Here is a 14,705-nt window from a genome sequence, read left to right on the forward strand (position 1 = left end):
GTAGTTGTGCTAGTGTTGGACTGCAAGTCACACAAGGAACAGAGTAGTTGTGCTAGTGTTGGACTGCAAGTCACACAAGGAACAGAGTAGTTGTGCTAGTGTTGGACTGCAAGTCACACAAGGAACAGAGTAGTTGTGTTAGTGTTGGACTGCAAGTCACAGAAGGAACAGAGTAGTTGTGCTAGTGTTGGACTGCAAGTCACACAAGGAACAGAGTAGTTGTGCAAGTGTTGGACTGCAAGTCACTCAAGGAACAGAGTAGTTGTGCTAGTGTTGGACTGCAAGTCACAGAAGGAACAGAGTAGTTGTGCTAGTGTTGGACTGCAAGTCACAGAAGGAACAGAGTAGTTGTGCTAGTGTTGGACTGCAAGTCACACAAGGAACAGAGTAGTTGTGCAAGTGTTGGACTGCAAGTCACTCAAGGAACAGAGTAGTTGTGCTAGTGTTGGACTGCAAGTCACACAAGGAACAGAGTAGTTGTGCTAGTGTTGGACTGCAAGTCACACAAGGAACAGAGTAGTTGTGCTAGTGTTGGACGGCCATCAAGTGTTTGGAGTCCAAAGTAAAGATAGTTTTCAAATGCTTCTTCCTGCATGTGGTGTGGCAGCTGCATGCCAGTCTGACAAATGACTGCAGCGTGTACCTCCTTCTTCTTCTTCTTCTTCTTCTTCTTCTTCTCTGGTGCCATGACTGGATGGCAAAAGTACAAATTGACATCTGGAAGAAGACCGGGAGCGAGTTTCACCGAGTGGAGCTGACGGATACTTTACACTCTTGTCCAACTACAAGTACTGTACGTGTCACTTCCTGTCCACGTGGCTACAAGTACTGTACGTGTCACTTCCTGTCCACGTGGCTACAAGTACTGTACGTGTCACTTCCTGTCCACGTGGCTACAAGTACTGTACGTGTCACTTCCTGTCCACGTGGCTCCTCTACATGTACTCTATGCACTTTACACACCACCTGTCATCATATCATACACCCATCTACTGTCATCCATCTCATATCATACACCCATCTACTGTCATCCATCTCATATCATACACCCATCTACTGTCATCCATCTCATATCATACACCCATCTACTGTCATGATATCATCCATCTCATATCATACACCCATCTACTGTCATCCATCTCATATCATACACCCATCTACTGTCATGATATCATCCATCTCATATCATACACCCATCTACTGTCATGATATCATCCATCTCATATCATACACCCATCTACTGTCATCCATCTCATATCATACACCCATCTACTGTCATGATATCATCCATCTCATATCATACACCCATCTACTGTCATGATATCATCCATCTCATATCATACACCTATCTACTGTCATGATATCATCCATCTCATATCATACACCCATCTACTGTCATGATATCATCCATCTCATATCATACACCTATCTACTGTCATGATATCATCCATTTCATATCATACACCCATCTACTGTCATGATATCATCCATCTCATATCATACACCCATCGTTTCATATTTGCTTACAATAGTTGAATAAATATGCAGGCCTCCAATCTTAACTTTTTAAAGTCAAGGCAAGTGTTACTTTAGAGGCTCATATTAAAAATGTCATTATTGTAACAACAAATGTTAGTGTACATGAAACATATGTTTATTATTGTCATTATTATTGTCATTATTATTATTGTAACAACAAATGTTAGTGTACATGAAACATATGTTTATTATTGTCATTTAGTCCTTCAATAAAATAGACAACTTGTCATTTAGTAGTAAGTAAACAAACAAAGACTCCTAATTAGTAACATATTGTGTCATTTATACACCTATTATTTTCTACACATTATGAGGGACAAACTACTACTACTGGTAAGCATACCACAGTTTGAGAATACCTGGACTATATTAATTACCATATCAACTATAATATCACAGACACACCTGACAGTGTCAGGTAGATTGACATTTTAATTTGAGATTTATTTCAGGCTTAGTATGCGAATCTTACGGCAACTTATGAATCAATTCAGAATTGATTGTGGAATATATTATTTGGTGTAAAAATGATAAATAAAGCTTTTCAGTGCAGGCTGAAGGTCAGGAAAGCTCCTCTTGTGTGGTGACTTATAACGTATAGACACAGCCAGGACACATATTTTTTAAAAATGACCAAAAATTAACAACATTCTTACACAATTTAAAGAAAATTATGAATCAATTTCAAATCGGAATAAATGAGAGGTGCGATTTGAATGTGAATTGATTATTTTCAACACCCACACTGCCTCATTTGAAACATTTAACAAATTGTAAATATAAACAAAATATGATATTTATTCATAATATTAGATATGTTTTTTTATTTATTTTTAAAATTAGATATAATTATCTTTTTTATTTTAAATTAATCAGTCCAACAAAATAATACCAAAATAACACAATTCCAATTCCAAAACCGGCCCAGCAACATTCAGAATAGCAATAAACAGAGCAATTGAGAGGCCAAAGACACAAAACAATCCAAAAGTAGCCAAACAAAAATGAATAATATCAACTACAGTATCAATATTAATAAGAATTCCAACATAGCAGTGATTAGAAATATAAATATATTATATTATTATTCATTTATAGTTCAAATATGAATCAGATTAGATGTGCAGGTGCTTAAATAGTTGGAGGGGAACATATTAGTGACATCTAAATTAGAAGCAAACGTAAAGTGTACATTTCTCACTTTTTTCTCATTTTAAGAATTTATTTTGATTATAAAAAAAAAAAGAAAAATACATCTGATTAAAAAATCTGCCTTTACATAGATACAGTTTTTAGAGATGTTTATTGAATATCAATCAATCAATCAATCAATCAATGTTTATTTATATAGCCCACAAGAATATAGTTATGAAGTATATTTTGAGGATTATCTATATTTTTTTGTGTTATTAAATTTCCCCTCAGAATTAGTATGATAAAATAAGAAAATGTTGTGGCTGAACAGTGGTACTGCCAGGTGGCTGAACAGTGGTACTGCGACACACCGACTCAACTTTGGCCCCTGAATGCACCGTTTGAAGAAAAAAAAACCGGGCCACAAAAAAAAGGAAACTCGAGTTTCCCGAAGCGGAGCCGAAACGATGCTGGGACTTTCCCGCTTCTCCCTCAGAGGCCGAGCGATGGATTCTTCTGCGAGACGTGAACTTCCTGCTGGGTAATTAGAGACGTGAGGTCATCATGGCGAGGGACGAGGGAGCAGGACGCCAGCCGCCGCAATTTAGTCATCGGGAAGATTACAGCGCACGTAATTCTGCTTTAATGGGCCAAGAGGATGGACCGAGGTGATGCTAAGTGTGTGTGTGTGTTCTTGTATTTCTAGCCTTCTTGAGACATGAAGAAGGAAAAGTATCTTCCATATGAGGAGGTGTGCACAAGTGATGACATAAATCAATAACATTGCATGTAATATTGAATGTGTCATTAGTGGTGCTCCCCCTCTGGTCAACATATGAAATAACAAGTGTGTGTAAGAAATTGAAAGGTGCCCCCTCTGGCCAAAAGTAATAAAAACTATTTAAAATATATGTACATAGAGATTGTAATAACTTGAAGTAAATAATGAAGATTAAAAACCGATTACAAACTAAAAACTAAATAAATGAACTAAAAGAAGTCTTTTTCTCACAATGTGTCGACTTTTTTCCTATAAAATTGTGAATCATTTCTCATATTCTTTCTGTTTCTGTAACATTGCAATATTTTCTCGTAAAATGCTGACTTTTCATGTAAAATTATTACTTTTTAATGCAGAATGGTGACATTTGTCATATAAAATTCTGACTTTTATCACAATATTGCCCGTTTTTTTGTTGTTCTTGTAAAATAGTGAGATATTTTGAGTAAAATTATGAGTTTTCTCATAATTTTGCCCATTTTTTTGTTGTTTTTGTAAAATAGTGACATTTTTTTTAGTTAAATTCTGACTTTTATCACAATATTGCCCGTTTTTTTGGTGTTCTTGTAAAATAGTGACATATTTTGAGTAAAATTATGAGTTTTCTCATCATTTTGCCCATTTTTTTGTTGTTTTCGTAAAATAGTGAAATATTTTTGAGTTAAATTCTGACTTTTCTCATAATTTTGGCAAGTAAAATTCTGATTATTATTATAATATTGCCAAAAATGTTAAAGTTTTCTTATAAAATTGTGACTTTTGTCGAGTAAAATTACGACTCTTTTCATAAAATTGCCAAAATGTTAAGCTTTTCTTGTAAAATTGCGACTGTTGTTGAGTAAAATTCCAACTTTTATCATAATATTGCACAAATGTTCAGTTTTTATTGTAAAGTTTTTACTTGCTTTGAGTAAAATTACGACTTTTATTATAATACTGCCAACATTCTGAGTTTTTCTTGTGGAATTCCAACTCATTTTTCACAACAAATTTTTTTAAATATTTGCATAGTATGTAGATATTATTAATGTTGTAAATACACTTCTTTATAAAGGCTGGTCCTAAAGAGGGAGGCATTTTTCTCAAGTCTCAAGAATGTAACAAATACTAGAATGTGTGTGTGTGTGTGTTCTTGTATTTCTAGCCTTCTTGAGACATGAAGAAGGAAAAGTATCTTCCATATGAGGAGGTGTGCACAAGTGATGACATAAATCAATAACATTGCATGTAATATTGAATGTGTCATTAGTGGTGCTCCCCCTCTGGTCAACATATGAAATAACAAGTGTGTGTAAGAAATTGAAAGGTGCCCCCTCTGGCCAAAAGTAATAAAAACTATTTAAAATATATGTACATAGAGATTGTAATAACTTGAAGTAAATAATGAAGATTAAAAACCGATTACAAACTAAAAACTAAATAAATGAACTAAAAGAAGTCTTTTTCTCACAATGTGTCGACTTTTTTCCTATAAAATTGTGAATCATTTCTCATATTCTTTCTGTTTCTGTAACATTGCAATATTTTCTCGTAAAATGCTGACTTTTCATGTAAAATTATTACTTTTTAATGCAGAATGGTGACATTTGTCATATAAAATTCTGACTTTTATCACAATATTGCCCGTTTTTTTGTTGTTCTTGTAAAATAGTGAGATATTTTGAGTAAAATTATGAGTTTTCTCATAATTTTGCCCATTTTTTTGTTGTTTTTGTAAAATAGTGACATTTTTTTTAGTTAAATTCTGACTTTTATCACAATATTGCCCGTTTTTTTGGTGTTCTTGTAAAATAGTGACATATTTTGAGTAAAATTATGAGTTTTCTCATCATTTTGCCCATTTTTTTGTTGTTTTCGTAAAATAGTGAAATATTTTTGAGTTAAATTCTGACTTTTCTCATAATTTTGGCAAGTAAAATTCTGATTATTATTATAATATTGCCAAAAATGTTAAAGTTTTCTTATAAAATTGTGACTTTTGTCGAGTAAAATTACGACTCTTTTCATAAAATTGCCAAAATGTTAAGCTTTTCTTGTAAAATTGCGACTGTTGTTGAGTAAAATTCCAACTTTTATCATAATATTGCACAAATGTTCAGTTTTTATTGTAAAGTTTTTACTTGCTTTGAGTAAAATTACGACTTTTATTATAATACTGCCAACATTCTGAGTTTTTCTTGTGGAATTCCAACTCATTTTTCACAACAAATTTTTTTAAATATTTGCATAGTATGTAGATATTATTAATGTTGTAAATACACTTCTTTATAAAGGCTGGTCCTAAAGAGGGAGGCATTTTTCTCAAGTCTCAAGAATGTAACAAATACTAGAATGTGTGTGTGTGTGTGTTCTTGTATTTCTAGCCTTCTTGAGACATGAAGAAGGAAAAGTATCTTCCATATGAGGAGGTGTGAACAAGTGATGACATAAATCAATAACATTGCATGTAATATTGAATGTGTCATTAGTGGTGACGTCTATCAACATGAGGGTGCTCCCAAAAAGGAGGGATTGTTCACATTGACTGTGTGTCGCTTTTAAAAGTGCTCCCCCTCTGGTCAACATATGAAATAACAAGTGTGTGTAAAAATTTGAAGTGCTCCCCCTTTGGCCAAAATTAATAAAACAATTTAAAAAAAAATATGTATATAGAGAAATACTGTAATAACTTGAAGTAAATAATGAAGATTAAAAACCAATTACAAACAAAAAATTCAAAAAATAAAAATGTAACTAAAAAGAAGTCTTTTTCTCACAACGTGTCGACTTTTTTCTTACAAAATTGGGAACAATTTCTCATATTCTTTCTGTTTCTGTAATACTGCAATATTTTATCGTAAAATTATTACTTTTTCATGTAAGATTATTACTTTTTAATGCAGAATGGTGACATTTGTCATAAAAAATTCTGACTTTTATCACAATATTGCCCGTTTTTTTGTTGTTCTTGTAAAATAGTGACATATTTTGAGTAAAATGATGACTTTTGTCATAATTTTGCCAAGTAAAATTCCGATTATTATTATAATATTGCCAACATTTTACAGTTTTCTTATAAAATTGTGACTTTTGACTCTTCATAAAATTGCCAAAATGATAAGCTTTTCTTGTAAAATGGCGACTGTTATTGAGTAAAGTTACAACTTTTATCATAATATTGCACAAATGCTCAGTTTTTCTTGCAACATTTTGACTTGCGTTGAGTAAAATGACGACTTTTATTATAATACTGCCAACATTCTGAGTTTTTCTTGTGAAATTGTGACCTTTTTCTTGTGAAATTCCAACTCATTTTTCACAACAAGCTTTTTTATATTTGCATAGTATGTATATATTATTAATGTTGTAAATACACTTCTTTATATATCTAGAAAGGCTGGTCCTAAAAAGGGAGGCATTTTTATCAGGTCTCAAGAAGGTAACAAATACAAGAATGTGTGTGAGTGTGTGTGTGTGTGCGTGTGTGTGTGTGTGTGTGTGTGTGTGTGTGTGTGTGTGTGTGTGTGTGTGTGTGTGTGTGAGAGATATCATGTGCGTCTCATCGTTTCACCGCAATCATTGGCCTCCATCATTTCTCTCGCTGGCAAACAAAGCTCAGAGTCAGGCGGGGAGAATGCGAGGAACCGCTTCCTACACCCGATACTTTGCTAGAATGTTCCTTGGACTTTGCCAAGTTTGTGTTTTCCTTCCATGCAAGAGCCAATTAGGGTCAAAGAATACCTTTTCAGCGCAGCTAACTGCGAGGCTCGCTATTGTTGTCGTCGGGGGGGACATCGACGGCGCGGGAAAGGAGTGGCCTTTATTTCGATCTGCCGCTCCTCGTTCTGCACCAGCGGGCCGGATAACAATCTGGCTGTAAGCAAACTTCCCTTCGGCTTTGCATTTTCAATTTCCATCCTCTGAGGCGACGTGCTCAGCCTTGCATGACTTTGATCGATACGCAGGCGGAGTATTAGAGCGGCCGCTGGATTTCTGCTACATTTGTGGGAAACACTCTGAAACAGGATGGAACCCAAGTCTAGAACTGCACTTTGTTGGGAATCATGCCTCACTCCTTACGCACCACAAGAAAACATGTCTTTTTTCTATTTTTTATGCATTCTAAATCACAAACAAACACTAGCAAGAGTCAGCTAATAATGAACGCATCAAATAAATATTTTGCATGTGTACAATCCTGAATACTGCTACATATTTATTTGTAATATACATATTTGTTTTGGTTTGCCTTGGTGCACTTGATTTACATGCATCCTAATAACCTAATAAATTGTACATTAGGTCGTTTATTTGCTTAGAGTGCGAAAGATGAAGTGACAAAATTTGAAAATGTAGCATTATTTAGTGTAACAGTGAAACATTCCTTCAATAAACAATCACATTTCCGCATTCTTTGGTGCATGGATTCCATTGGGGAGCATGTTTCGCCAGAACACCGGCACACACACAACACACAGCTCAAGTTTTGTTTCATCTGACCACAGAACTTAGGTCTTATCTTTGTCCAGGTGATGTCAGATGAAACAAAAAGTGAGCTGTTTGGCACACAATACCCAGCAATATGTTTGGAGGAGAAAAGGTGAGGCCTTTAATGCCAGGAACGCCATCCCTACCGTCAAGCATGGTGGTGGTAGTATTATGCTCTGGGCCTGTTTTGCTGCCAATGTGTTAGAATAATTATGTGTAAGTTATCACACAACTCTTATGCTTAAAGGCTGTTGCTATAGTTATTACCAATTGTGCTGAAGTTGTACTTTTCTATCTGTGCAAAGGGACAACTTGTCGTCTCTTATCAGTGTTTGTGTCCAGACCCGGCCCGCTGACTGCCAAGGGCGAACATCGAGTACCGTGACGCAGACAAAGCAGAGACAGGGATGATATCACGAGTGTCAGCACATTTGCATTTCTGAATAATCATATATTGTGTCTAACTGGGGCTGCTGAAATTACCCCCCCTTCCTTCAGAAGCAGCCTCAGTGATGTAACCAGGGACCTCCCAAATAAATAGAGGAGCACGTGGGCTGTGCCTTAGAGCGTGGTGGGAGATTGTAACTGAGTGCGCAGCCCAATACGTCTCTCCTCATTTGAGCAAAATTGAACTGTGTCTCTGCATGATTCCTTGCTTCTTGTCTGTTTAATAAATGTCATCAGTGTTTGAACCTGACATCTTCTTGGTTCTTCGAGCCGGTTTCCAACACATCTGACGATTCCAGCCGGGTGAGTAAAACCAGACCATGGCAAACATCTCCCATTTAGGAGCTGCTTTTCTTCACCCCGGCTGGGATCTGAGGATTGACGGGAAAAACCGAGGACAAGAGGGAGGAACGCAGATTTCAGTGAGTCCAAATTGAACTCTGTCTCTGCATGATTCCTTGCTTCTTGTCTGTTTAATAGATGTCATCAGTGTTTGAACTTGACATAATGGAACTGCTGCTTTAAATGGGACAATGAAAAAGGAGGATTAGCTCCAAATTGTTCAGGACAAGCTAAAATCCTCAGCCCGGAGGTTGGGTCTTGTTGGGTGTGCCAACAGGACAATGACCCCAAACACACCTCAAAAGTGGTAAAGGAATGGCTAAATCAGGCTCGAATGGCCTTCCCAAAGTCCTGACTTAAAGGTGCGGACAAAGAGGACAAAAGGTTCCTACCTCGTACTCCTGGGAGAACTTGAGGTTGTCGTTGGCTTTCAGGCGCTCGATGTTCTCCGCCAGCTCCGAGATGGCGAGCGGAGGATGCGTGGCCATGCCTGCCCAGACAAGAGAGGAGGATGCACTGGTCTTAAAGGATGGAGTTGAGGAGGGAAGGCGAGCCAATGGAAGTTTGTTAGTTAGGTGAGCACTCTGGCTCCAAGCTGACAGAAGACATGTCCTCAGGGTCTTGGTGGTTAAACACGGGGAGGAAGACTAACAGTTTGGATGAAGTCAAGTGGAACTGCTGAAGTACAGAGCAAGATTGGACCCAAATGTGGGGGGAAATGCAAAAAAAATGGCAATAAAATTCAGAGTTTGAACAACCCTGAACCCAAACAATGAACATTTCACTGAAATAATAATCATTTTGAAAATAATATCATATTTAATCATCTAATCTAATATCATATTTAATAATCTAATAATTTGATTAAATATATTAATAATGTTTTACTGCAGTTAACAGCTTCATAATTTTCATTTTAAAATTAATATAATATTTAATCATTTAATTAAATATAATAATAATAATAATAATAATAATGATAATTATAATAATAACAATAATAATAAAGGAAGAGCAAAATAGATGCCAGATTGTGAGTTTATGTTTTATTAGAGTCAACTTCTTCATAATTTTCATTTTAAAATTAATATAATATTTAATCATTTAATTAGATATAATAATAATAATAAAGTAAGAGCAAAACAGATGCCAGATTGTGAGTTTATGTTTTAATGTAGTTAACTTCTTCAGAATTTTCATTTTAAAATGTAGATAATATTTATAATTTAATTAGATATAATAATAATAATAAAGGAAGAGCAAAATAGATGCCAGATTTTGAGTCCATGTTTATATGTATGTATGTATATATGTACATGTATATGTACGTATATATATATATATATATATATATATATATATATATATATATATATGCCAGCTTTTGAGTCCATGTTTATATATATATATATATATATATATATATATATATATATATATATATATGCCAGCTTTTGAGTCCATGTTTATATATATATATATATATATATATATATATATATATATATATATATATATATATATTTAAATATATTTATATAAATAAGTTTATAAGTATATATATATATACATACATATGCCAGATTTTGAGTCCATGTTTATATGTATATATGTATATATTCAATTATTATTCAATTATTCAATTAATTTTTTTAAGTGGAGAAAAAAAAGAACATTTGTATTGAATTGTATTTCTGTTAACTGTGTGTCATACATTTTAAATAAACAAATATTGAAATAAAAATATGTTGTATTGTTCAACATGCAATTCTTAGACTGCAGAATCTTTAATTAGGATTTATGACATTTAAATACTTATTTTCTCAATTTGAACATTTTAAAGTAGAATAGACAAAATATGATGTTCATGCTAAAACTAAGATTATGATGTAAGGTCAATGATTAAAAATATGCAAAAAGCTCTTAAAACTAGGAACATTTCTAGAAACACAATTTTAAATCTTGGCAGCTGCAGCTACTAAAAGTTTGAAAATGGTGAGAGTTTGATTCTGGAAAGGCTATGTTGATGTTGATGGTGTTTAACCTCAGCAGTTCCACTGTATTCCTCTTTGATGAGATGTGGTCAATAGCAGCGACCTCAGCCTGGAAGTTAGTTAGCGTGCACAATGAGAGGAATGTAGCGGCGAGGAGGAGAACCATGACAGTCCATCTCTGGTGGACCCAGGGCAACTAACTTGACAAGCGGCGATAGCCACGGTACACTGACACGCAGTAGGCTGCAAAGGAAACCATAGCAGGGTTGAGGAAACACGCTGGACCAGCACGATGCACACCCCCCCTTTGTGTCTACCGGGTGCACCCCCCCCCCTTTGTGTCTACCTGGTGCACACACCCCCTTTGTGTCTACCTGGTGCACACCCCCCCTTCGTCTCTACCTGGTGCACACACCCCCTTTGTGTCTACCTGGTGCACACCCCCCTTTGTGTCTACCTGGTGCACACACCCCCTTTGTGTCTACCTGGTGCACACCCCCCCTTTGTGTCTACCTGATGCACACCCCCCCTTTGTGTCTACCTGGTGCACACCCCCCCTTCGTCTCTACCTGGTGCACACACCCCCTTTGTGTCTACCTGGTGCACACCCCCCCTTCGTCTCTACCTGGTGCACACACCCCCTTTGTGTCTACCTGGTGCACACCCCCCTTTGTGTCTACCTGGTGCACACACCCCCTTTGTGTCTACCTGGTGCACACACCCCCTTTGTGTCTACCTGATGCACACCCCCCCTTTGTGTCTACCTGGTGCACACACCCCCTTTGTGTCTACCTGGTGCACACCCCCCCTTCATGTCTACCTGGTGCACACACACCCTTTGTGTCTACCTGGTGCACACCCCCCCTTTGTGTCTACCTGATGCACACCCCCCCTTTGTGTCTACCTGGTGCACACCCCCCCTTCGTCTCTACCTGGTGCACACCCCCCCTTTGTGTCTACCTGGTGCACACCCCCCCTTCGTCTCTACCTGGTGCACACACCCCCTTTGTGTCTACCTGGTGCACACCCCCCTTTGTGTCTACCTGGTGCACACACCCCCTTTGTGTCTACCTGGTGCACACACCCTCTTTGTGTCTACCTGGTGCACACACCCCCTTTGTGTCTACCTGGTGCACACACCCACATGTCTACCTGGCGCACACACCCACGTGTCTACCTGGTGCACACACCCCCTTTGTGTCTACCTGGTGCACACACCCCCTTTGTGTCTACCTGGTGCACACACCCACATGTCTACCTGGCGCACACACCCACGTGTCTACCTGGTGCACACACCCCCTTTGTGTCTACCTGGTGCACATACCCCCTTTGTGTCTACCTGGTGCACACACCCCCTTTGTGTCTACCTGGTGCACACACCCCCTTTGTGTCTACCTGGTGCACACACCCACGTGTCTACCTGGTGCACACCCCCACATGTCTACCTGGTGCACACACCCACGTGTCTACCTGGTGCACACCCCCACATGTCTACCTGGTGCACACACCCACATGTCTACCTGGTGCACACACCCCCTTTGTGTCTACCTGGCGCACACACCCACGTGTCTACCTGGTGCACACCCCCACATGTCTACCTGGTGCACACCCCCACATGTCTACCTGGTGCACACCCCCACATGTCTACCTGGTGCACACCCCCACATGTCTACCTGGTGCACACCCCCTTTGTGTCTACCTGGTGCACACCCCCACATGTCTACCTGGTGCACACCCCCACATGTCTACCTGGTGCACACCCCCTTTGTGTCTACCTGGTGCACACCCCCACATGTCTACCTGGTGCACACCCCCACATGTCTACCTGGGGTCTGGAAGTTGATCCTGCGCAGCTCCACGGGGTCGGTGGGGTGGTGGGACGACATGGCTTTGCTGCACGGGAAGCTGCCTTTCCTGCCCTCCGCCTCAGCACGTTTCCTGCACAAACACCACACTTTATCACTGCTCTGAAAAGGAGGCAATACTCTGCAACATTCATTCATTCATTCATTCATGCGTAACAGCAAATCAAATGACTTCAGATATAATTAAACAACAAAATGAGGCCAGATTTTTGTATTTGGTTGGAAAAAACATGTCACTTTGAAGAGGAACTGCACTTTCTGAGAATGATGTCCATCACAATACTTATGCAAGATAAGAACCATGCGCTCTAAAAACCTCCATCATTGTTTTATATATACATGATGTAAGTATATATGTAGTATCTAGTAACAATCATAATAACATGTAATATATACATGATGTAAGTATATATGTCATGTAGTAACATTCATAATAACATGTAATATATACATGATGTAAGTATATATGTAGTATCTAGTAACAATCATAATAACATGTAATATATACATGATGTAAGTATATATGTAATATAGTAACATTCATAATAACATGTAATATATATATGATGTAAGTATATATGTCATGTAGTAACATTCATAATAACATGTAATATATACATGATGTAAGTATATATGTAGTATCTAGTAACATTCATAATAACATGTAATATATACATGATGTAAGTATATATGTCATGTAGTAACATTCATAATAACATATAATATATACATGATGTAAGTATATATGTCATGTAGTAACATTCATAATAACATGTAATATATACATGATGTAAGTATATATGTCATGTAGTTACATTCATAATAACATGTAATATATACATGATGTAAGTATATATGTCATGTAGTAACAATCATAATAACATGTAATATATACATGATGTAAGTATATATGTCATGTAGTAACATTCATAATAACATGTAATATATACATGATGTAAGTATATATGTCATGTAGTAACATTCATAATAACATGTAATATATACATGATGTAAGTATATATGTCATGTAGTAACAATCATAATAACATGTAATATGTACATGATGTAAGTATATATGTAGTATCTAGTAACATTCATAATAACATGTAATATATATATGATGTAAGTATATATGTAGTATCTAGTAACATTCATAATAACATGTAATATATATATGATGTAAGTATATATGTCATGTAGTAACATTCATAATAACATGTAATATATATATGATGTAAGTATATATGTCATGTAGTAACATTCATAACAACATGTAATATATACATGATGTAAGTATATATGTCATGTAGTAACATTCATAATAACATGTAATATATACATGATGTAAGTATATATGTCATGTAGTAACATTCATAATAACATGTAATATATACATGATGTAAGTATATATGTCATGTAGTAACATTCATAATAACATGTAATATATACATGATGTAAGTATATATGTCATGTAGTAACATTCATAATAACATGTAATATATACATGATGTAAGTATATATGTAGTATCTAGTAACATTCATAATAACATGTAATATATACATGATGTAAGTATATATGTCATGTAGTAACATTCATAATAACATGTCATATATACATGATGTAAGTATATATGTAGTATCTAGTAACATTCATAATAACATGTAATATGTACATGATGTAAGTATATATGTAGTATCTAGTAACATTCATAATAACATGTAATATATACATGATGTAAGTATATATGTCATGTAGTAACATTCATAATAACATGTAATATATACATGATGTAAGTATATATGTCATGTAGTAACATTCATAATAACATGTAATATATACATGATGTAAGTATATATGTCATGTAGTAACATTCATAATAACATGTAATATATACATGATGTAAGTATATATGTCATGTAGTAACATTCATAATAACATGTAATATATACATGATGTAAGTATATATGTCATGTAGTAACATTCATAATAACATGTAATATATACATTATGTAAGTATATATGTAGTATGTAGTAACATTCATAATAACATGTAATATATACATGATGTAAGTATATATGTAGTATCTAGTAACATTCATAATAACATGTAATATATACATGATGTAAGTATATAT

General features: G+C 35.8%; 1 protein-coding gene across 4 annotated transcripts in view; it reads right to left on the reverse strand.

Moving 5' to 3' along the window:
* LOC133634240 (receptor-type tyrosine-protein phosphatase delta-like) overlaps positions 1-14,705 on the reverse strand; it is a 643,216-nt gene that overhangs the window by 57,477 nt on the left and 571,034 nt on the right. For all 4 annotated transcript variants that reach the window (XM_062027362.1, XM_062027360.1, XM_062027361.1 and 1 more), the window contains 2 exons: positions 12,530-12,642; positions 9,103-9,200 (listed from right to left, as the gene is read on the reverse strand). In XM_062027362.1, the coding sequence (XP_061883346.1) occupies positions 9,103-9,200; positions 12,530-12,642 (211 nt within the window). The remainder of the gene's footprint in view (positions 1-9,102; positions 9,201-12,529; positions 12,643-14,705) is intronic.

The sequence above is a fragment of the Entelurus aequoreus genome, linkage group LG18 (assembly GCF_033978785.1).
Source record: "Entelurus aequoreus isolate RoL-2023_Sb linkage group LG18, RoL_Eaeq_v1.1, whole genome shotgun sequence".
NCBI classification, from domain to species: Eukaryota; Metazoa; Chordata; class Actinopteri; order Syngnathiformes; family Syngnathidae; genus Entelurus; species Entelurus aequoreus.